Genomic DNA, 25383 nt, shown 5'->3' on the forward strand with positions numbered 1-25383 from the left:
ATCTTTGTTGATGTGGCTTTTCTTTGTTGGATCACTACTTTGTAATCGGGAACAGCAGCGCATTGATGCCTGTTTTAAAAAGTTCAAAACTGGAATTGCATGTGTAAAGCAGAGCGCAACACTTATCTGATCATTCAATAGGAGCTTTTAGCCTGTACGTATACTTCTTTACTTTACCATGTTACCACATACTGGATGGAATTCACGCATGTACGGTCCCTTACGGAACATAGACTTGCTTTCACAGAACGTAAATTACTCGCTGGATATGTTTTATGTTTGCAGCTATAGCTCGGGAATTCACCTTCATTCGTGGCTACTCGCGATATTCGCTTTTCAGAGACTCCAGCCGCCGAGTCAAAATAAGTCTGTGTGCAAGCGCCAATTACGACCATGTTGTTTGATCCGGATTACTGAAGCTAGAGTGACCTAAAATACCGAAGCCATAAATGTGAGAGGCCTAAAGCCCCTAAGAGGGCGAATAGGTGGTGCCATCTAGTGGGGCCGAGATGCACCAGGCAAGCACGAAATTGTTATTGTAGAAACGTGGTGCATTCGATTTCTGGTGCAAATACCTTGCAGGGGCGTAATTACAAATGAGTTGCCTTTTTAATCTATTTTTTCCTGAAAAACACTAGGCGAAAACAAACGTGTCTATGAATAATGGTTGCACGAAATGTCACAAGATGTCGGCACCACCGTTCGGTAACCCGGTATTCCTACACCCTTTTGCTTGTACCAGGATACCGTACACGCTAAAAACGTGATTTTGCCGATGTGGTGACTGAATCTTATCTAAATTATAGTCTGAATGCAGTCATCATCATCATTTAGTGGTTTGCGCAAAAGTAAAGGTATACATTTACGTATGGGAAGCTAAAACTTTGCTAAAACATGCGCTCCGGTAACATGGTAAACGCGATCTGGTATTCCGGTAACATTGTAACGTTAAAAAGTATATGGACAAACTAAAAGCCTCCATTGATGGAGAAGAGGCACTTACCGCAACAATCAGACGAGCCAGACAATCGGACAACAATCGACAGTTTAGGGACAGTAAAGCAAAGCCATGTGTCATTGGCTCGTGTACTACACATGGCGATGCAAACATTCCATGGGTACCATTTTGCAGTTACCATAGACAATGTACTGGCGCTTATTCCGGCACCTCTTCACGCGGCCGTGAGTTCTTGCTGCCTATGCCCCATATTGAGAGATAGTGTGCCTAACGTCACCATAAGAGAAATGGTGCGGCGCAATGTCTAGCTCTGGCTGGCAGTGGGATTGCCATGTTTGAGCACATACTCAATAATTGTTTACAGCAGGCGTTGCATGCCGCTCCATGGCAAAATGGCATAATGCGAAGTCAAAGCATGGGCGCTGAGGGCTGCCTCATAAAATGGTGACTGCCATTGCTGCTAGCTGCAGTGATACATTCGGGTTGTGATCATTACACAAGAGAGAGAGAGAAAATGTTTATTGCAGAGATATTTGTGAAAAAAAAAATTTGCAGAGACAAATCAACTCTTTATAATGAAGTTCTTCCAAACGCATAGAAATAGGAACTAGGCAAGGAAAAGCCCTAAAGAAGAAACACAACATGAAACAAATTTTGATTCGCACGGACCCAGGCATATTACGACATAGAAGCACTGTGTTAGGTAAAATGTAGTAATCGTAGGTTAGTGAGGTTGAAGGTCAGCTCAACGTGGACAGTACAAGAACAAAATCAATCACTAAAAAACATCGCTACCTAGATGCTGTGAGCATAAGAATGGAGGAACTTAGTATTGCCCTTGCAAACAATTATGTGAGGCTTTAGAAGAAGGAAGTGGCGACAAAGAAAAGGAATGAAGCTATAACTAGATTCTCAAGCAGCAAGTGAAGTTGAACACAAAGCACTAAGGCAAGAAGTAGAGACGCTCCCAAGCCTCTAAAGACCTAATAAAAAAAGACAGATGAACAAAACTAATGCAAGAGATAAAATAGAATTCGCTTAATTGTTAAAACTTATCGAGAGGAAGCTCTGTGACATAGGGTACTATAACATCAAAGAGTTTGAGGCAATAGCATCAAAGCAGCTAAAAGGAAACTTAATATAGGAAGGACTAAAATGCATGCAGTGAAAGATATAGAGGGCATCAGGACTACTCCTTTGCTATCAGAATCAGAAGTGCTTTTATTTTCCAATGAAATTGTTGGGGGTCCTTCAGGTGAAAAGCTGCACAATACAGCTTGAATGTGCCTGAAGGCCCTCACATGGCAGCAGTAACACTAAAACCAGCATATATCTTTGCAGCAAACCGAATTTGAGCTCTTAAATCATTGTCGTGGTGATGAAATTGCATACATGTGTCTCAATGTGTTTTCATTCATCTTCAGTATTGCTCTGTGGCTGGCTGGCACTGTTACACATTAAATTAATAAAAAAAAAATGCGCAGCTTGCACGAGCGTTGCAAGGCTGGAACCAGCACTGGCTGGAACCTAGCTTCTTCTAAGTTTTTGGGGTTTTGGCAGGAACGTGTCACATGACTAGCTGCTACGTGATGTTGGGATTTTAGTTACATGAATAGTTGTTACGTGGTTTTTGGCGGAAACATGTTACGTGATGTTAGTGATGTTTAGTTGCCCGAGTACTAGTTATGTGATTCGAGTCATGTGACTAGTTGGTTTGAGTCACGTGACTAGTTGTTATGTGATTTTAGTCATATGACTAGTTATGCGACTTTTTATTAACAGATTTGGCCATCATAGTTATTGCATTCCACGCTTGACAAATCGGCGGACGTGTTGTGGGAGCGAAGCAGAAGGTGAAGAGGACGAAGCGAGCGTGTGCCGGTTCCTGTTGATTATAATTTCTGTTCACACTACCCGGTGCAACGAAAAACTTAAACACCTCCACTTTTAAAAAGCAGGACACAAGACAAATGGAGCACAACTTGTGCTCTACTTGTCATGTGTATCTTTTTCTTTCTGCTATCTTAACATGTAGCAGTGCTTACCACAACACAGCATAAATATGAGGTTGTACTGACTAGGCCTATTTCACTATGCCTGCTTTCATTCCAAGATACAGTAAAACCTCGGTGATACGAATCTCGCGGGGTTACCAAAAATATTCGTATCATCCGAAATTCGTATCACCAGAAAACATGGAAAATCAGTATGCGACAAAAGGAAGTTGGCATACGCTTTTATTTAGTGTTTTTCAGGGCCGCAGCGACGTCATGCACAGCTCTGAATGATTGCCAGTAAAGTTTTTAGGCGTCAGCGATCATACTAGCACTTGTAAATATACGGTGCGTGCGTGCCCGTGTAATTAAATAATGAACCAGATGTGTTGTGTCCAGTGACCGCTAGTACCCCCTTCCTAATCTTACTACGCTTTTCCGCATGACCAGAGTACTGCGGCGAAAGTGATTTAAATGCGCTTTGCACATGATAGAGGCCAAGCTCTTTCGCCAAGACCATCCGCTTCGTCTCTTGGGGTCTTCGTCCACCTTTAATGGTACTTCAGGACGGACACGCAGCCCAGGTTTCAGTCTTGTTTCATAGAACGTCTGATTGCAGGGACATGGCTTGCAGCGACGTGGCAGGCATGTGTTAACACAGTACAAAGACGCTGCTGCGTCGAACACAGGAGCACGAGTCAACGCGTCGGGAAAAAAAAAAGAGCGACGTCAACGTCTTCTGTAACCTAAACGCGAAGGCGCCTAAAGGCCTCCAAGATTCGTGCGCACTATCTCGCGGGCAGCACCTGTTCGTACCTGTGCGCTAGCGTACGTTCGTATCAAACGTCGCAGGGTGCAAATCGGTTCGCAACAACCGTACTCCAATACATTGCAGGATAATGGGCCTTGGCCGGTACCACAGAAAAATTCGTATCACCCCGAAATTCGTACGAGCCGTGATCGTATCACCGAGGCTTTACTGTACTGTGGTGTGCACACCTACCTGCATATCCAATAAAGATTCACATAAGAGTGTAGCTCTGTCCTTTTGCTGTTGTCATCTACATTTTCTGGGCTACTTTGTATCATGTCATCATTAATAGTCTGGCAGAGCATCGTGATGAATACACCACACCAGCGTGATTTCCCATTGTCTGTCACACTTGTCGCAGACAGTGCTATATAACCTGCATGCTGCTTTTGCACTGGTTGTTTTGGCATTGGCATCAAAACATGGCGCACTGTCACACGGATAACTTCCTGTGCTCTGAAGTGGTGGAAATGGGTACCTTACGCACTATTGGAGTCCCAGTGTTGGCACTTGCCATGCTTAATATTTGCGGACATCTGCAATTTGGCAGCCCAAAACAAGATGGCTAGTCTTCCAAAGTGGGAAGCTATGCGTTCGTGTTGCGATCTGTACAGTTGCCTTAGGTTCAGTGGTGCACTGCACAAGGACTATAATGCAGTCGCCATGCTTTACATTCTAATGCTGTAGCTGAGAATCAGCTGAATGTTCATATTATACCAGCCCTTTGCTTAAGAACATTAGTGCATTAGGTTACGAAAAATGCCTAATCAAAAGCCAGTCTTACTTCATTTTCTTTTTACACTTTTACATACGCAGGCCTGCAGCTTTCTTCTTGCATCTCCAGATGCACTCAATTACTCTGACCTCTATGGAGCTGTGCTTTCACTTCTGTGGATTGGAGCTCAATGTGATGCAGTGGAACGGCCTTCTGATAGCCCTAAGCTCTCATATCTGGTAAGGGACACACATGCTTTATTTTCAGATAAAAAAAAAAAAGAAATCTCTGCTTTTCCAATTGCTGGCTGGGTTCACAGTTTGTTCTTACTTTTTTGCATTTTTGATGTTCAGTAGACACTCTGAAATAAAGTTCATTCAAGGGTGCATTTCAGATGACTTGCCATTTTTCTGACTAGATTCTGCTGCGACGGGCCTTTTTTCAAAGTTCACGTGACATTTCCCGTCTCATGTAACACTGCAGCGACATTTCCTGTGTGCCCAGCACGCTCAGTTTCAATATCGCCTCGATTGGTGCCTTGAATTGTGGTGATTAATATCTCAAATTACGTGTGTCATCTCAAATTGTCACGTTCTAAAACTTTTCCGTGTAATCAGTAATGGAAGTGCTGCTCCAATGGCTCCAAACTGCTCCAAAAGAGAAATGCTGCTCCATGCTACTCTAAAGTGTAATATTTGTTAGTAACTGCTCCAAACCTGCTCCGAAATGGTGTTGGGGAACTAAACACAATGAACTTTAACTTAGTGACCATCCAGCGAGCCTAAATGAAAACAAAAATAAGCTGTATACTATCATCTAGTATGCAGCTTGTATACTAGCTGCACTAGCACATTGACAATGCTGCGTGTACTGGCATTGTTGATGTACAGGGTGTTTCAAGAAATGTGTCCAAAAATCATCAAAAATAATGGAAATGGAATATTTGCTCACTGCCTTCATACTTATTCTGTGGTGGGAGACATCTTAAGATGACCAGACACAGTCATTACGACATTAATAAAATAAAATAAATTTTTAATTAGCGGAGACAGACTGTCAGTTCAAATGGGAGAATTGCTGTCCTTCCTGCGAAAAGGCCGTTGCCGCTTTGAGATTTTGATAAATAAGCCTCCGGTAATTATTGTCGACCAATGAAATTCAGCCAAATTCACTGGCGAAACCGAAATCAAATCTCCGATGTGCGCAACTAGCAGACGACCAGCATAATGTCACAGTTCATGACGGCGATTGCAGGTGTGTTAGTTCTTCTGCATTTGTTAACGTACGTGCACCCTAGGTGGTCTAATCGCAAAAGAAACCCACACAACCACAAAGCAAAGTCAATCGATGATTGGTGCGACAATGCTTGCTCATTCTAGACGTCTTGGAAGAGTATGGCTGTTGTGCTCTTATGAGTTTGTTTCGGTTTCACCGGTGAAATTTGTCGTGTTTTATTACTAGCTAATAATTGCCAGCGGCTGCTTTTGTGAAATCTGAAAGTTGCAACATGCTTTTTGCAGAAAGGGCTGCAATTTTCCCATTTGACTCGACCACCCGTCTCCTATAAATAAAAAGTTAACTTAATTTCTTTAATTCCTGTCGTAATTGGTGCCTCTACTCATTAAGATGCCTGCCGCCACAGAAAAAGTAATTACGAAGGCAACATGAAAGTATCTTTTTCCATATTTCTCAGGATTTTCGGGCACATTTCTTGAAACACCCTGTATATCTGATTTAATTGTATATTTGTACCTGACAAGCAGACTATTTTACTGAAATGTGTGTGAGATTAGTTCATTATCATAACGATTTTACTAAGTGTTGCCGTGATGACTTTGATGTGTGACTGATTACATTTCGCATTTTGTCAACTTTGACCTCATTTATGCCACAAGAATTGGCATTTCAAGTGTATAGCTCATTTGGCTTATTTTATTTTTGAAATTTTCAATGCTGGCTATTTTGGCGAAGTATGAAAATTACATATTGAACTCGTATCGATTATAAACTGCTGCTTTGACAATAGTTACAGGTGATTGTGGTACTTTTGTAATTTGTTGCTCAGCTTTATCGCTTTTATATCATTTCTGCCACAAGTACTGGTATTTTAAATATATGTTGCTCATCTTAATTTGTGTTCAGTGACCATCCATCTGCTTAATTATTTGTTTCTTGCAAATTGAAGTGATTATTATATGTGCAATAAATATTAATATTTATAAGATTATTAAATGATGCTTTAAACTCCAGGAGTCGTCTGGAATATTTAGCCATCTGCTCCGAAAACACCAATAGCTGTTCCAAAGCACCATTTTTTCTGCTCCAGAATCTGCTTCGAAAATCAAAATGTCGCTTTCATCACTGCCGTGTAAGCAACTGTCCTCGAGTTAACGAAAAGTTAATTGCAGAGTTTTGTGACTCATTTCAATACATATAACTTTAGGTGCAGCAAAGTATTTGTCTCAACGTAGAGTTTGTGTGCGAAGATGACAGCTGTGTGTACACTTGGGTGGAGGGGCAAGAGAAGGAATAGAAAAAAAACTGCAAAGTACATTTTCTGGTTTCACTTGTGGTTTCCCCCCTTTCTGTCCTTCTGTACGTTTTCATTCATGTGAACACACCAGGTGCATCATCACTAATGGCGCATTTCTCTTGCCGGACAGGGTACGGCTGCAGTACAGTACTGCTTCGGTGCAGTATGGCGCTTGTTGCTAAGCCTTCCACCCTCTATTCAACTGTCAGAAGCTTTGGCCACAGGCAATGCAATGCTTGACCTTCCCCACATCTTACATGCAATTGTCTGGGTTTCAAGATTCGGGCATAAGAACTTCAATGTCTGGATCAAGGTATGAATCAAAGTGATTTTCTTGCTTGATGTCAGTAGTGTCTGGCTGCCTCTGTTCTAGCTTCTTGCTTTTTTTTTTCTGTAACTTCTAATACTAGCCACCAGTCGATAAGTAGAAGTCGGCAGTGGTCACCTAAGAGTTCAAGTAAAGAGGACTCACAGATATCGAATTGGCTAAGAAAAAAAAGCCTTCATTCCACAAGGGACCAGAAAACTGAATCAACACATTGCTGCATGCATATATGTTTGCATGCCAGTCTGTATCTTGACCTTTGTTATGCTGCTACTACAGATACTATATGAGAGCATGCTGCCCCGCCATGGTGGTCGAATGGTTATGGCGCTCGACTGCTGACCCGAAGGTCGCGGGATCGAATCCCGGCCACGGCGGCTGCATTTTCGATGGAGACGAAAATGTTTGAGGCCCGTGTACTTAGATTTAGTTACACGTTAAAGAACTCCAGGTGGTTGAAATTTCCGGAGCCCTCCACTACGGCGTCCGTCATAATCACGTCGGGGTTTTGTGATGTTAAACCCCAGATTTTATATGAGAGCATGCTGAATTCATTTTTATTTTGGCAGCTTAAACTTAGGAACACTGTCGCACGAGCAACCATCAGTAATTGATGATTGCATGAGCAACCATCAGACTCTGGTCTTCATATTCTCTGCTTAGCACACTGGCTTATCATAAAATTTATTTCCATGCACGTCCGGCCATCTTACTTTCAACTCACTAGTTAAGACCCCTTCTTTTGTTAATTGAAATTTGGCATCCCTGTATTGCAAGTTTTACTTCTCAGTATTAGTGTTTCATTGTATTTTTTTAAATCTAAAAGCTGAATTCTACTACGTGTTTTTATTATATACATTACTGTGCATTTGGATGTGCCCAGGAACAGTGATGCCCTGTGGATCACTTCAGCATTGCACTTTTATTTGCTTGTAAACGAGTTTTCTCATTGATATATAAAGAAAAAGCGGCAGTTTTATAAAAATAAAGCCTGCTGTAAGCATGTTATGTTGGAATTTCTGTAGCTTTGAGGGTAGCTTGCTCCAAATAAGTGCGGTTGTATGACTGATGCCCAAATCAGAATTCAAAATTTGCTATACAGTAGACTCTTGATAATTCATACTCGAGGGGACCTCAGGATTTTGTTCGAATTATCAGAAGTTTTTATAAATATGACTCAGGGCAACATACCAGCTAGCGTTGTGATGTTTGTTTCTCAGGGCTGCAGCAAGATCATAGACAGCTCTGCATGATTGCCAGGGAAGTTCTTAGATGCCAGCAATCATACTGGTCTTCGTTATTATACAACGTATGCACGTATGTGTAAGTAAGGGATGAAATGTCTTTTGACCGCTGAAGGCCTCTTCCAAATTTTAGGACGCTTTCTCGCATGACACCAGTACACTGCGGCGAAAGTGACTTTAGGAAGTGTTTGGCATGCAGTAGATCAAGGCCAGACCACCTCGCTTTTTTTTTTCCCCTTCCTCGGTCAGTGAGCATTGTTGGTGCGTCCTGTTTGATTGGTTTGGCTGTTTTTTAGGCAGGCAATCAGCTTTATTTGCGACTCTTCATTACATAGAAACGCGGATGTTCAGCTAGAAGTAACAAAGGCAGTGGATATTTCCAGGCATGGACAAGCAAAAAATTTGAATTAACCAAATTTGTAGATTGGGGCAGTTTGAATTAAGTGGCTTTAAAATAGATTGAGAACATAGCAGGCCAACCAAAAATGTAGGATTTGTTTGAATTAACTGAAAGTTTGAATTAGTGAGAGTGCTTTTTAAGGGATAATAATAATATCTGCGGTTTAACGTCCCAAAACCACAATATGATTATGAGAGACACCGTAGTGGAGGGCTCCGCAAATTTATACCACCAGGGGTTCTTTAACGTGCACCTACTTCTAAGTACACGGGCCTAAAACATTTTCGCCTCCATCGAAAATGCAGCCACCGCGGCCAGGATTTGATCCCGCGACCTTCGGGTCAGCACCAGGCTCCACATCTGAAAAAAAAAAAAACAGTGAAAATAGAAAAATGCTCAGCTACTCTATTTACACGATTGTATGTCGACTCGAATGCCTATGTTGCACATGCAAAAAATATATGTGTATACATGCAAGCACATTCCACAGCTGAAATTTAATGACGTAGTCTCTGGACTGACCACTCGTCCTCATTAGGGGTCTTCAAATATTGAATTTTTCTGGTATGAATACAGGAAAAAATAGTCTTCGACTACAGAATCGAATAGCGGATTTGTGTGTATGGTTAAAAAGTAGCAAAACAGGAAGTAACAACAGCTTTTTTTTTACTCCTTTAAAATACAGTCGAACACGGATATATCAAACTCTAAGGGGATCGCGAATTAGTTCGATATATAAAAAATTCGATATAAAAAAATACAGGCCCCGAGACCTTACCAGTGGCGGACGATCACCTACAATCGGCGCATTCAAGAATTGACAACTAATTCCGCACACACAATGCAACAGAACGTTTTATTTGCGTGAAAAATCACTTATCTTGGCCTGCTTCTTCGTCTTCGAAATGAAGTTGAAGATGCTGGCCTCGATCTTGTCGAGGCTGTCCAGCTGTGACAGCCCGGTTCGACTGTAACCGTAAGTTCGACCGTAACGGACCTTGAAAGGCAGCTTTGCCGCAATACGGGTGTGTGATGAGGTGAAGCATATTAAATTATGATGACTGAGGGGCGCGAGAAAACGGCACACAACGAAAAGAAGTACACGGGACGACGCGCTACTAAGCAACTGAAATATTATTATTCAGAAAAGATATTTATACCGCAGTGTAATCAAATCTAACCCAACGAGTCGACCAAAAAGATATATAAAACCATATGCCTTGCAGGAAGGGGAGATAGCCTATCTACAACGTTACTTCACGTAGGTATGCCGGGCATATGGTTTTATATATCTTTTTGGTCGACTCGTTGGGTTAGATTTGATTCCACTGCGGTATAAATATGTCTTTTCTGAATAATAATATTTCAGTTGCTAGTAGCGCATCGTCCCGTGTACTTATTTTCGTTGTGTGCCGTTTTCTCGCGCCCCTCAGTCATCATGAACAAATGCCAACTCGCCCAACTTTTTACCGTACGAAGCATATTAAAAAATCTAGGGACCACTTCCAAACGGACGTTGACTGTCTCTTGACTAAGTTCGACCGTAACGGACCTTGAAAGGCAGCTTTGCCGCAATACGGGGGTGTGAGGAGGTGAAGCATATTGAAAAGCTAGGGACCACTTCCAATCGGACGTTGTCTCTTGCCTAAGTTCGACCGTAACGGAGCTTGAAAGGCAGCTTTGCCGCAATACGGGGGTGTGATGAGGTGAAGCATATTGAAAATCTAGGGACCACTTCCAACCGGACTTTGTCTCTTGGCTAAGTTCGACCGTAACGGAGCTTGAAAGGCAGCTTTGCCGCAATACGAGAATGTAATGAGGTGAAGCATATTAAAAATCTGAAGGGGTCACATTCAACCGGACGTTGACTGCATTTGTCTTTGGGAAGTTCGAATAGTTCGAATAGTAAAATTTCAGTGCGAATCGAATAGCAAACACTATTGGAAAAATATTCGAAATTTCGAATATTCGCACACCCCTACTATCCGGGCTACCCGGCTACCTGCGAGGGCAGCAGCGATGTACGAAAGGTGTGAGCTGTGGTAGGCTGAGCAATTACGAAAGGCGCGGGCTGTGGTTGGCTGATCAAAACTCGCAAAACAGCAACAAAAAAGAAAGAAAAGGCGAAAGGAGGAGGCTGCCGGCTCCTTCGTTCCTGTTCTAAAAAAAAAAAAAAGAAAGGCGAAAGGAGGAGGCCGCCGGCTCCTTAGTTCATGCTCTTCGAGCCGACGGTAATGCAGAGAAAGCATAAAAAAGAGAGAGAGGGAAGAAAAAAAAAGCCGTTCCGCAAGTTGGAGAATGTGCCCAACAGGAGTACAGTCCGAGCCCTCTCGCCCTCACGTTTTGCGAGCGTTTCGGGTGTCAACGGAGGCACGATGCCGCGTTTAGCGAGTGCCGAAGCGCACCTTCCAGCTCGCGCGCCGTTCGATATATTTGATGGCGGTGAAAAATACCGTTCGATATAAACGTGCGAATTTCTATACATTTACAAAGGATTTTCAAGGGGATAATTTACGAGTTCGATATAACTGGAAATTCGATATATGTGGGTTCGATATATCCGTGTTCGACTGTAAATAAGGAAACTGAATTTCGCTAGGCTGCATCCCACTGAAGAGACTCCTGGTAATACACTCATTAAAAATGATCATTCAGCAAAACGAACTGTTCGATATGTTCTGAAAACAAGCATTCACTCTCCACGCATTGTTACAACACATCTTAAGTGGGAAAGAGTCTGTCACTTGGAATTGAGGTGACAGAATGTGATGTAATGCTGAACCCAGGCACACAGTTACCCTTTATGCGATAAATCATGATCACTGTAAGCACTGACCGGGTTGGCACAGGACGGTCCGCTACGACAATGAATACATAGAAGTCTGTTATGTTTCACTATTGTAGCTGTGAAGTGGGTAGGTTATTAGAGATGTTTTACTGTAAAAATAAGATTCTGGAGCACTCGTCGGTTGTTACTCGTTAGAATACTTGAATTTATCCAAATATTTGCCGCTCTAATTGCTCTTTTTGCAGATGACTGTTTAAACTATGCCACAATTACTAAACCAGATGGCCTACTTAAAATTAAAAAATGATGATGATTGGTGTAGGAAAGGGAAAATGGAAATTAACTATTCTAAATCTACATATACACATATCAGCAAAAAGAAATATCTATTCCTTTTTGTACAGCATTGGTGGGCACTTGTTGGTGAATGCACACCACTTCAAGTACCTAGGGGCAGCAATAACACGAAAATTGACATGGAACCAACATATAGATAACGTGTGTATGACCGCCTATGAAAAGTTAGTTTTTGAGAAAAAAAACTGGAACGTGTATCGCGTGACATAAAACATATTGCATACACTACCTTTATTGGGACAGTACTTAAATATTCAGCCATTGAGTACCTATCAAGTGTCGCTTAAGGGGCCCTGCAACACTTTTTTGAGCATGGTCAGAAAACGCGCGGCTTGGAATTTACAGTAAATTTTCAAAGTCGGCTAGTAATCGCTCGCTCTTCTCTCGACAAATGATGCCATAGTTCAAAATGACTGCGTCATAAACACAAACTCTGTAGCCATTGGCTGATTTGAGCATTATAAGATGCATAGTTATTGCGGCCACCGCAGGATGCCGCGATGTGTCCCCGCTGCTCTCTATATTGCTCGAATTGTACACAGTATAGAATTACTGCAGGCCACTCATGATCACACTGAAAGTAAGCGACACGTTCAAAAAAAAAAAAAAAAGGTGCTCAAGGTCATGATCCGTGCTGACAAACTGATCTAGCTTCTTGCCCTCTTGTCATCCTCCTTTGCATAGCTTTCAACGTGCTCGCTGGTACGAAAGGTGAGAGAATCTCCTTAAAGGGATGCTGAAGTGGTTTCACAATTCGGTAAAACTTTGTTGTTAACAAGGACCAACATTATTGTCGACGATGGCGTAATTTTTTTCGCTGTTGTGGCAGCAGGAGCTTTAAAATACGAGAAAGAAAAGTTCGTCTTGCTCCCCCCGAGCAAGCGCGCCAAAAGTGTGGGCGTAGAAATGAACTAACCGGAACTACGTCATAGTCGGTAGTTTTGGCCACGGTGGTAGAATAACAGGTGGCCCGACGCGCCGCTCCGCCAATGCGGCCGCGCGTGTCACGGAGGTGCTCGAGTTGCCGCCGCTTTTCCGCAAGGTGGCAGCAGGTGTACTCTGGGCCAATATCTCCGCTCCGGCGCATTTGAAAGCATGTGGCCAGCGTGCGTCGTGAGCATTTAAACTGCAGTTTACATCTCTAACTTTTGAGAAAGAGATCCGCAGTGTATTTATTACACCAGAGAGGCCTTGAGCAACACTGAAGAGTTGCTGTCCCTTAGAACGGACGCGCCACTAAGGAAAGCATGCAACGCAACCAGCGTTGCAGTGGCGTCTCTTCCTTTCTGCTTGGTCATCTTCGATAAATGTGGAGGCGTCCGTGGGTGCAAGCTTCGGAAGAGCAAGAGCGTCCCTATGCGACGCAACCAGTGTCGCAAAGTCGCAATCAGCCTTTGAGTCATGATCACGGCCAGATCACGGTGGTCGTGATTAGTAATCCCACGGCTTGAGATCCGCTCTGATGCGTCGAGTTTGTTGCACTCTGTCAAACCAAAGCGCGCGACCGCATCGGTGTTTCCGCTCACTTTGTAAGCTGGAACCACGGCTGAAACCACGGTGGCTCGATCTGTGCCGCTGATGCGGCGGCCACCATGGGACGAAAATGCTTTGCTCCAAATTGCAAATCTGGCTACAAAATGTGCAAAGAAAAGCTGTGTCTTTTCTCCGCGCCGAAAGACGAAAAGCGACTGCAGTTGTGGGGAAATGCAATTCCACGGAAAGACCGCCAGCTACAGTCCTCCGAAATACAAACGATAACGTGAACACCAAATGCTTTTTTTTTTCACTCTGTACACTCGCCGGTCGGAATTTTCATGCTTTCGAAAAAAAATATACACGTGCGTGTCTTGCAATCGGCACCCTGTGGCAGTCATATTGGGACTACCCGCGCCGATTAAAAAATTTTAAGCTTCATAAAGTTAAGCTTCATAAAGCCTGGCACTCTTACTTTTGTGGTCGAAGCTGGTAGACAGCCACTACAAGCTAGTAAAAGCACAAACAACCGTTTAAAGCCACAAAGTTAGCTAGAGAAACCGCTTTTTACAGCACAGCGAGAGCTTGCGGTGCGCGTCTTTCGGCCCAAAAACTCGTCGCGAACCTAGCGGTGGCCGCGAGCAACTCAAGCAGTACGGCGACGCGCTCGCGCCGCTCGATGGGCCACCTGTTTTATTCTGCCACCGTAGTTTTGGCGGAGCCGTGGCCTCCGTGACTACTTCTGGCTGCGCGCGTTGGTGGAACTGATCGTGAAGGCCATGCTTTTACAGAGCTAATGGCGCCGATGACGCGACACAACGAAGTTGACGTCACCACCTTCGCTCAGCAGTTCAAGAAGCCCTGCGGCTACAGCCGCTGTTTTTTTGCCAAGAAATGCCATTTGCGTTCACTTCTTTGAACTCTTACATTGGTTTTCGAATTCAGCAAGGATCAAACTATGATTACACATTCCAAAGTTTTTTTTTTTTAAAGTGCTTCAGCTTTCCTTTAAAACATGTGACAAATCCCTGTAACTCCGCTCGTACTGAATTGATTCTAAAATTTTTTCGGCAGTTGATTGGCAAGGCAATAAACTCTTTTAATGAGGTCATTCGATGGTTACTTGGAAAAGTGTTGTAGGGCCCCTTTAAAAAGAGGTTGGAGGGAATGTGGAGACTGGCGGGACGTTCTATTTGTTCAGCATACTGAAGGAAGTGGTGATGCCGATGTTACAGTGGTGCAACTTAAATCTTTGCTATGTAGGAAGAAATACAGGCTGAAGCTATTTTTTCAAATGCAGGATCAGCTTAAGGTTGATAAGCTGAAATATTTACACGTTCAGGCAAAAGAAATGCACAAACTAACTACGACTACGTCATAAAACCATACCAAGCTAATACTGATACCTTTAGATATTCATTTTTCCCGGATGTGATATAAATGTGGAACAAACTGCCAAACACTATTGTTCTAAAAGATGTCGCTGACTTCAAAAATGCTGTCGAGGTGTATTTATCGAGGTGAAAAATGCCATTGAATTCTTAATTGTCCAGAACAGCATTTAACTCTTTCCCTACCGTGGGGAAAATACCTGTTTTTTGTAGGTTACACTAGATCTTTTTTGCTGAAGGAACTACTGCACCTAGCGTTTTATGTAATATGTAAACAATAAGCAGAATGGATGAACTTTTCACGCATACAAGTTTCATTAACGAGGTGTATGTTGTGCGAGCGACATAAATTGCCATATTCAAGATTGCAGTATAAAATTTAACACAGTTTGTAAAGACACGCTTTTATCTACTAAGAATAGGATATAATAAAAATATATGATATGCAAAATGTACTGCCGTCTAATAGGCACCATCTCTGAAAAATTCAAACTTTTTCATTGAACAGGACTTCCCCAACAAAAGTCTTATTGTAAGCACTACAATTGGGCGTGTCATCCGGCAAAGCAGTTCTTTGAAGGAAAGCATAGCGTAACATTGCATGTCTTGCAGTAAACGCTTGTTTTCTGCTTGGATTTCTAGTCGCACTTGCGTTTCTGACAGTTTCTATAAGTTTCCATCCTGGCAGGTTGGTGCTGAAACGCAGTGATTCCACTCCTGCGCCAATTGTGCCAAAGTGCGCCAAATTGGATTTACTGCGCCATCCTGATAATATCGGTGGGCATTGTGCCATACTGCACCAGAGTCTCGGATTTGGGGGCGTCTATCACCGGCGATCGCACCGCCGGCTCGTCAAAACATGTGCAGCTTGATCTTGGGGCCGTCAAAGTCACAACCACGGACCAAGAATTATCCCGCTGAATAAACGGTGTTCGCGCGTGCGTCCCTAGTAGGCCGCGATGTCATGCACGGTGCCGACGCTGCTTCTGTTGTGCAAGTCAGCTGGACGGCAAAACGTGCTCTCCTAAGAGGCTTGAGACGTCTGGGCCAATCGGTAGCATGAAAGTGTGGCTGCGATTCATCAGCGGACGTCGCCCGTTTCAGAAACACTGCTGACAGCTCGTTTTGAAGCGTAGCACGGCACATAATTACAGCAACATTCACTAATAACTACACGTGTGCCTCCATAATGTCTGCATTTGCAATATTAATAGGATACGCAATATTAATGTGAATGTCTCAAATGCCTCATCAAACATGAAAATTGACCGTTGGTGGTGTCAGCATGAGTGATGCAAAAAATAACGTGATGACATCATCATGACGTCATAGATGCCAAAACTTGCTACGTCGTCATGATGTCATACACTGTGACATCACATGATGATGTCATCACATGACATCGTTGCTTTGCACGGCCTCCGTGATCTTTGCGCCGATCATGGAGGCAGTGGAAAACCATGTGAGGTGCAGAAAGCTTGAAATGCCGCCGATCCTGGAGGCAGTGCAAAACCATGTTAATTACAGAAAGCTTTCAGAGGGGTGGGAGAGAATCAACACATCAAGTGGGAAGAAGATGACTTTCACCTTTGAGTCATCTTAGGCGAATGCATAAGGAACCTTGTGAGTTTTTTTTTTCTTTTTGCATTGGTCCCTAGAGGGCACTAGGGGGTTTTCGGTGTACAAACAGAATGCCCTAGCCATATACAGCTTCACTGTAAGTGGAAAACAAAGTGTGTTAAATCATATAGTGCCCTGTTGAACGCACTTTCGGAGACTTTCGTGGAAGCTCGATGTGAAGTGGATCTCCATCTTCCAGGCAACCCGGCTCATACACAAATGGTAGTCTGGAAGCACTGCGAGAATGCTCTTGCTACAGCACAGAGAGGCCTCAGAAAGAGGAATGGAAGTGTCGGAGGAGGTTGGCTTTTTGAGGCTAGCTGGGCGACTTCATGTTGAGCTCAGCAATACAATCGATTGAGGAAAAAGTAGCTTTTTGCCTTGTAGTCGTCTTAGGGACAGTGCGACTCTTTAGCATTGAGGCACTGTTGTACGTCGCGCCGTTTGTCTACCACGCCTTCTGATAACGTCATAGGTGTATTTACAGTGTCGTTTTGTAATGTACATTTTTATTGATCCAGTATTCGGTTTATTTGCTTGTGTTGAAAATAATCTTTGAACAGGTTATTCCAGAACACTCATCTGCATGACACCCTCGTTTTTGCATTATTGAGTGCAGTATGGAGTGCTCCTGAGATGATTTTCTTCATGAGATTTGCAATGAAACAAAATATTTCTAGCTCTTCATAAGAGTCCCGTAATAATTATTCAGGTGCCTGAATGTAAATGCAACTTGCTTCTCCAGTGTACTACAGGATGTGAAATTAGCTGCTCCAGAGTGCTCCCAGATGCAAAATTACTTGCTTTAATGTGCTTCAGGATGGAAATTTTTGCTGCTCCAAAGTGCTCCAAAATGGAAATATTACTGCTTCATAAATTTGCTCCAATTCAGAAGTCCTCGCTAGCATCACTGTGAAACGCGAACTGAGATGGCTTGAAGAAGAAAGTGAAGCTGACCAATGTTCCGGGCTGGTTTGCATCGTACTTGCTCTCAGAGTCAAAGTCCGACAAAAAGGCAGCATCGATGAAATCAGCTGCAAACACACCGGAATGCCAATATCTCCAATCTTTCGAAACGTGCCCGCGCTGCATCCGGTGGTGACCATTTTCGCTTTCCATTTAGACAATCGCACAACTTCGGAGCGTGTTCAAAAAATCAAGGCCACGCGTGAAAAAACAAAGTAGATAATAAGAAAACTATAGTTCGTCTCCTTCATGGCGGATGGCGCAGTGTGTCTGTAACGGCATGGAATGTCTCGAAAGTGGCAATTTATACCATCAACAGCGGCCTATCGATGCCCTATGAGCGTGGTACGGAAAGAGTTAAGGGGGGAGGCTACCCCGGAGACCGAACTTTTTTATTTCTTGAGATATCTTGATGAAACTTTCAGGGTATGTTCACTACACTAAAACTTGAGAAACTGCAAAGTTTCATGAAATTGTGTTGATCAGTTCCCGAGTTACCGAGGTCTAACTGGGTGGTTCACATGTGTGCCTGAGGAAGAGCCGGGAGAAATCCCAGGACATAGTAGAAAGCTGAAATTCTTTGTGGTCATCCCTGGATAGATATCCTAGGGTGCTACAAAGCCCTTTTTTTCAATTTCCCCTCCAAAAATTTTTTTATGCAACTTTGAATTTGATGCAGCCCACAATGATGAGATTTATCAAATTTTAATTGTTTGTTATTAATTATCAGCACCAGTTTTTAAAAAAAGCAGCTTGTTACACCCTGGACAGATCATCCAGGAACAGAATAAAAAAAACTGCACGCAAATCTGATGAGCAGTTCTTGAGAAATCGCTTTCCTCAGCACCACAACTAGCTAAAAAATCCATTCTGAGAAAACGGGCTTTGAAAGTTCAGTACATGTGTTTTTCTCAAAAAGCTCCTGCAGAGTAGCTTGAAGTGTCCTTGTGCACTCTTTGCCTCTTTTGTCTTCCCTCCATCTTCTCTAGGTGTCGTTTTGAGTTTTTTTTACGCGTAAAGCATTTTTTTCACGAGCTCGCTGGACGGCCAGGTGACCTGGTTGAAGTCCAATGGATTCCGATATCACTTGGGTTGCTTTGCAGCACCGCTTCATGTAGTGCTGTTCTTTCGGCATCAGGGACCACAAAATAGAGTGGAATGACTGATGCATTTTGTGTCTCCAGTTCAGCGCGAGCCACGTCACGACGTTTCGCATTCGCATCGATTTCTTCCTTCGTTAGGAAACGCGTCCACAGATGGAGCGACGGTCCACTCATGCTCGATGGCACCGATTCAGACGAGGTGCTGGGTCCAGCGATCTCAGAAACACTCGGTGCGACGGTGTCACGCTCGATGGCACCGATTCCGACGAAGTGCTGGGTCCGGCGATCCCAGAAACACTCGGTGTCACGCCCGATGGCACCGATACGGAGCACGTGCCGCGTGCGGCGATCTCGGAAACACTCGGTGCATTTGCGGCTCCAGCCACACTCGATGTGTCGGATTCTCGACTGGCGACAGCCTACAGCACAGTTCCGCCGCTGCAAGTGTCTATGCAGTTGGCACCCGTAGCAGAATCGCGGAATTTCGATGCTCGTACAAGCTGCATAGCGCGCCTCCGCGCACCGGACCTCGGCACTGTTTTCGGCTTCATTGCCGGCATCGCCCGCAACAACAAAGACGAAGGGCACAGAAGTAGTGCAAAAAGAAAAAGAAGCGAAACTGATAGAAAAGATCGCGCAAGGCGAAGAGCGGCTCGTAAGCAGACGTCTATCCAGGCGTACGGTGCAGAGAACAACAACGAGGTGAGCGCGCTGGACCACGGCCGGTCTAGAGGCGCGCGCTCGCTCCTTCCCTTACAGCCTGAGCAGCTGCCGGGTGTACAATGGAACTTTTTCTATACAGTCACGACGGCGGGCTCCGCGTGAGGGCGTCGCGAGCCAACCGCCCAAAGCGCGTTTCGCCGCATGCGCTTCGTGTTGTAAACCAGCTGTGCCCGGCCAATTTCTCGTGCTAATTACTTCTTCCGGTTGTAGGAAGCGGTGAAGGAAGTACAGGTGCGTGTGGGGACAGTCTGCCTTTCTCGGCACTCGGCAATAGAAGACGCACACGCAGCGCTACTAGCAACAACAATATTTTTTAAGACCCGACCACCTTATATTCGATGGAGGCGAAAATGCCTGAGGCCCGTGTGCTTAGATTGCTGTGGCTGGAAAATGAATTTTCAGGCTACATTAAGCGCATCCAGGATTCTTCTGTTGCCGCTGGTGTTGGAAACTTTACAGACGAGACGTACAGCTGCCCTGCTTTTCACCACAAAGTCTACAGTGGAGACAGTCCGATTTTTTCTGAGAAAAGGGGTAAACTATGTGCTCAAGAAGAAATTTAACAGTGATCCTATAGAGGCATTGTTTGGAAAATTGAGGGCAATGTGTGGGGGCAATGACGCGCTAGACGCAAGAGCCGTCACAGCTGCTTTGACCCACATTGTCAAGGAAAAGGCGCTACCTTCAAAAGACATGGGCATTCGCGACGAAAACATTGAAGAAGCGGCGCTGTCTATTCCGGAAGATGTTATTGAAGAACTTGAAGCTCTGCGAGAACCTTCTCGCAAACCACCGAACTCTGTTGCCTATTCAAGCTTGGTCTATGTAGGTGGTTACATTTCCAAACTCATCACTGATGTCGGTTGCAAAAGATGTGCCATGCTAGTGACGACAAACAAAACGAGCAGTCCTTTGTATCATCTTCTCCGTCAGCAAGAAGCCTATTATCTACACTACCCAAAGCCGGAGTTGCTATCAATGCTGGACAGAATTGTGACGTTCTTCGAGAAAGCAGTCAAATATCTTCCTCGAACGAAAATCCTCGAGACTCTGCAATTGACTGTTGAGCCATACCTTGAAGATTCGCCACTTCTGGACTGTCCGGAAGGTGTGGACAAGAGTGACGCGAGAGTGCTGGCTCATATTATTTCCGAGAAGTTTCTCCGGAATCTTCTTATTAACTACACAAAAAAGTTAACAGATCAGAATGACAGGCCTTCCGGTTTTATTCAAAAGCCCTCGCGGAAGCATATCAGGCTGTGACAGACTTGACTCCTTTAAACGGTGATCGTCACTACAGTGTTTTACCAGCAGTAATTTTTTTCAGTTCTCCATTCGCATATTGTTGTAGTACCAAGGGAAACATTCTGTTTCCCATTGAAAGGATTCTCTGAAAGTTTTTTATGTTTCCTCTTCGTCTGCAGCGTGGCCGTCCCCATTATGCAGTGACTTTCACTTTTTTGAATTATTTGTTTCAATATTAAAGCACGAATTAAGATGCCTCCAACAAAAAATGTGCAATTTTGTTATTTTCAAGTACAGCGACGGCCGGCACATACATTTGAAATAAACATTTCCTAAACCATGATTAAACCGTTTCCTCAACCAAATGCAATGTTCATCCTCTTACTTATTCTCGAAGTTACAGAAACCTAAAGAAAAACAAGGCGCTGTGTTATAACCGCGTCGATGCTTTGCCGAGCAACAGAAGCGGGCTTTTGAGCGGCCTGCGCCACCACTTCTGTAAAGCGGAATTTACCAGAGTCATCATATATACCTGCTACCATGTCTATCGCATTGGTACCATGAATACCATATAGAGTAACTTCAGAAAGCGCCACGGTAAGTCGGAAGCCCAGCACTCCCTGCACGCGCTAGCCTCCGCAACGGCCGGGAGTGAGTTAGGAAGCAGTTGGCTCGGAGCACCCCCACGAAATTGCGGCCATAGGTAGCAACAGCCCCCCCTTCGCAGGCCGTAAAGGAAGGAGCGAGCGCGCGCCTCCAGACCGGCCGTGGCTGGACGCGCCATCGACGGGAGCGACCGCCCCCGCTGCTGCGCAGCAGCCAATGGCGGGCGCGCTTTCTCCCGCGAGATATGAATGCGCTGCTCTAGCCAATCAGCGCTCCGCATCGCATCGCGGGAAAACGCCAATAGCGTCTCAACCGTGCCGCCGACGCCATTTTGCAAGGCGGCAAACGAGAGAGAAAGAATTCACGGTCAAAACAACACCAAGATGGCGCGGGACAACCGCATGGTCTGGGAATGGCGCGCGCGCGAAGTTTGGTTTGAGTTCGTGATTTGCGCGTGTTTTGGACGCCGCGGCGGCCTCGAAAATAGCACTTTTTTTCCACTTTGCGGTTGAATTAGATGCTGATAATTACAGAATAGGTAGTTTATGAGACATACAACCCAAAAATGTGGTTTTTCAAAAATCGACTTTTTCGCGATTTTTCGGTTTTCAAGGGCCGCGTCCCCTCCCCCCTTGAGTCAATAACTCATTTCATTGCAAAGCGCCAAGAGCTGCGCAACTTTACATACATTCTACATATTTTTGTTGTATGTAATTGTATTGACCTCTCTGTTACGACCCTGTATGAGGGTTGGCAGTGTAAATAAATAAATAAATATTTGGAAAAATTCGAATATGCACTTCTCGCATCGAATATGCTTCAAATAAGGAAAATATTCTATTTTGACGTTGAAGCCCTGCTGGACATGAAGTGCATCCTCGGTATTTCGGTTTCTGAAGTGAATACGCTGGGGTCCATTCTGCATGGCATCAGTGGAGACTCCGTAGCAGAGCAGGTAGCGATAGCTCTAGCGATGAAGGACCCTTCACGTCCTGAGATACTATTCACCGACTCTAGGGCTGCCCTCCGAGCCTTCGCTTCATGTGTGGTCTTAAGAGAGGCTGCCGCTATTCTCAGTTCGAGGGGTATAGTAGGCTTTCACCTAATTACCTGGTTCCTGGCCCACATGGGCTCAGGGGTTCATCCAACAGTTCCCAATGTCAACGAACTTGCCCATAACCGTGCGCGAGAAATCACGTGCCGTGGCGGTCTGGGCGGGTCCGGAGGTGGGTTCACGAAGAGCTTCAGGGATCCACTTGGCACCTTCAACGAAGTTACGTCGCACTATCAACTGTCAAGGCGGAGATACCCCCTCCCGCATTGCAAACTTACTAGGCTGCAGTCGTCGGCTCTCCGTATGCTGCAGACAGGTTCCCTCCCGTCTCGCAGCATGTTTAGTCACTTTGCTGAATGCATAAATCCAGGATGCTCTAACTGTGGGGAGGATTATTGCACACTCGCTCATATGCTCTGGCAGTGCCCGGCGTTACTTAGCGCAGAGTTCAGCACAGAAGAGGACTGGGAGAGGGCTCTTAAAAGACGCAAGCTCTCAGTCCAGCTGTTGGCAGTCTAGGAGGCCTGCAAATGGGCGAAGGGCCACGGTCTTCCAGTACCGGCGTGGGTGCGGCCAGCAACTGCAGCAGACCCCCCTTCGGGGGTTGTCTGATCGGGGTTCTCCAGGACCAAATAAAGTTAATTTCATCATCATCAGTAGAGACTGACAGCATAGTTCAGTCACGTATGCTGCAAGCTCCAAAAAGCGTCCCGACTTTGGCCCATGGAAACCTTGGCGCTTGGCGTCACGTGTGAAAATTTGGTCATGCCCAATGCCAGCTGCTGTACCACTTTAGAAGCTCGAAACTTGCACCTTGACACGCAGTTGTTAAGGTACGGCCACACTAACAGCAAGAACACGTGCATCTTGCGTACGTCAAAAGTGGCAGAAATCGGGAGTTTCGTGGCATGCTGCCTGAAATGGGTTGAGACCCCATTCTTTTGGAACGTCTTTTGAACTGGAGCACCAATGACAATGAAGCACAACGATGAAGTGCAGCCGTAGCACAGGGTTGTAAAAGAATAGTGTCAGAAAGCCAAAAAAAGTTCTTCCATCAACTACCAGTATACCCGAACAATTCTCTGCTGTTCGCCATTAGGAGGGCTGCTGCTCATTAGAACAGTGGCTCACCCATGCACGATCGACACTCCCATTAAAGGCATGCATGCTAACTGTGTGGTGTGTGCAGCAAAACTTGGAACAGGAAAAGAAAGCTTTCATCTTTTTCTTTTTTCTTTGAAACAAGTGCATGGAATAATTACATGCTATGGATATAGCGGGAACGCAAACGTAAGGTTGTAACTGCGCCATAGCGTCCCTGACTACTGATGATACATTCGGTTTCGATTTTAAGTCCCCCCCCCCCCCAACTTCAGATTTCAAACTTAATTAAAATAGGTCAGTCTGCTATCTTGTAGGTACGGTAACTTCACAGATATTGTCTATAGTTCTTTTGAAATACTCCTAGTTCCTCGCATCTGAAGTGCTCTGTCATGGTGCTCTCAATTTTTCTTCCAGGATTCTCTAGTGAAGCAAGGCATGACACCACAGCGAGCGGAGTCCACTGTGCACCAAGTCACAACAAATGCCAGCCAGCTTCTGTTCGATGTGAGGGTGTTCAAGCAGCTGGCTAGCAAACAGGCAAGGCTCACTAGCTTTTCTTTTTTTTCCCTCTCACTCTCTTTTGTGGGGTCTCTCTCATGCTCAAGGAACAATGGACGCACTACACACCATTGTGCAACTAAAGAAATGTGCATTTATTTGCACCTGTTACACAACCAGCCCACCAGCCGAATTATACAAACAACAGTAGAATGCCAATGCCAATATATAACACACACAATCCAATGCAAATGCGGCATTGCTGATCTTTCAGTCTCCACGAGAGGGAGCCCGTGGGGACAATCCATAGAATTGCCCCACGGGCCCCTCAGTGCGCGCGTCTCCAACCGGCCCCAAGGGCCAAAAAAGCCAGCCCTTATCCTTATGGCCCCACGTATCTATGCGTTAGTTTTTTGGCATAGAGAACAGCAGCCCTCTTGAATGCTGCTATGAATGGGCACTGAAAGTTTTTTGGGCCCGGAGCATCTATGATGATTCAGATTGGCGATCAAGCACAACAGTAGCATGTAGCTCTTGAAAAAAAGCGGGTCAGAGAGTAAAAAAAAAAACTCTTCCAACTACTGGTACCCCCTGAACAACCCCGAGGTTGAACAATGTCAGTATAAGGTTGGGTGAGTTTATTATTTTGTGCTTTGCTCTTTTCATTTGATAGAGCTCCTGTATTTTTGTTACCAAAATTTTAGAATGCAGTGTTTTCTTACAAGTGATGAGAAATTGTTGAGTAAGGAATGCTGCTGGAGTGAACATTTCAAACGAGGGTTTTTGTCTGGCCTTACAAGGACAAGCTTCAATGTTCACCTTAACCTCTGGCATATTCACCTGTAGGAACACATGTGCAGCACACGCAAACATCATGGGATCTCAATAGCAACTTTTCAGTTTAGACTGCATTGGTGTTAGGCCTTCATCCTTGCCTTTACTGCGCCTATATGTGAAACATCTACACTTTGCAGCATTTTGGCAACGTGCCATTCTCATCGGACTGCATACTAGATAAATATGAAACAACCCTCTTGCCTCGTACATATGAAACTTTGAGTACATATATATTAGCTCACTGACATGTAAACACTGGGCAAACGTCCAGTGTTAATAAGCGTTTTCTAGTCTTCTGTGAATATAAAATTTTTGTTGAACTCCCCTTATCTTCTTGATTCTTAACATCCTGAAAGAAAGTGAAAATACAAGGTATGGATGTACAAAAGAAGGGAAATGAATTGAGGGACCCATTTCTATGTTAGACACGCTCTAATGAAGCCTGAAGCTAATGCAAGAAAAGCGTAGGGGACAGTATTTGTGGTTTCCAAGAGTACTAATTATGACATACTACATGGAAATGAGCTAAGTGGTCGAAAAAACAACTTACTTTTGGTGGAAACTAAACCCACAGCTGTCTAATTACGGGTCCGATGCTTTACCAGCTCAGATATGGTGCCGGTCGTTTCCTCGTCCAC

The 25383-nt window shown here is 44.5% G+C and overlaps 1 protein-coding gene across 1 annotated transcript in view; it reads left to right on the forward strand.

Annotated features, from left to right (window-relative positions):
* Nucleotides 1-25383, forward strand: part of LOC119400896 (E3 ubiquitin-protein ligase UBR4) — a gene marked incomplete at its 5' end in the record, with an annotated part of 438348 nt that overhangs the window by 119876 nt on the left and 293089 nt on the right. The window contains 3 exon segments of the mRNA XM_037667804.1: nucleotides 4580-4717; nucleotides 7142-7324; nucleotides 23825-23947. Of these exon segments, the coding sequence (XP_037523732.1) occupies nucleotides 4580-4717; nucleotides 7142-7324; nucleotides 23825-23947 (444 nt within the window).

The sequence above is a fragment of the Rhipicephalus sanguineus genome, chromosome 1 (assembly GCF_013339695.2).
Source record: "Rhipicephalus sanguineus isolate Rsan-2018 chromosome 1, BIME_Rsan_1.4, whole genome shotgun sequence".
Taxonomy (NCBI): Eukaryota; Metazoa; Arthropoda; class Arachnida; order Ixodida; family Ixodidae; genus Rhipicephalus; species Rhipicephalus sanguineus.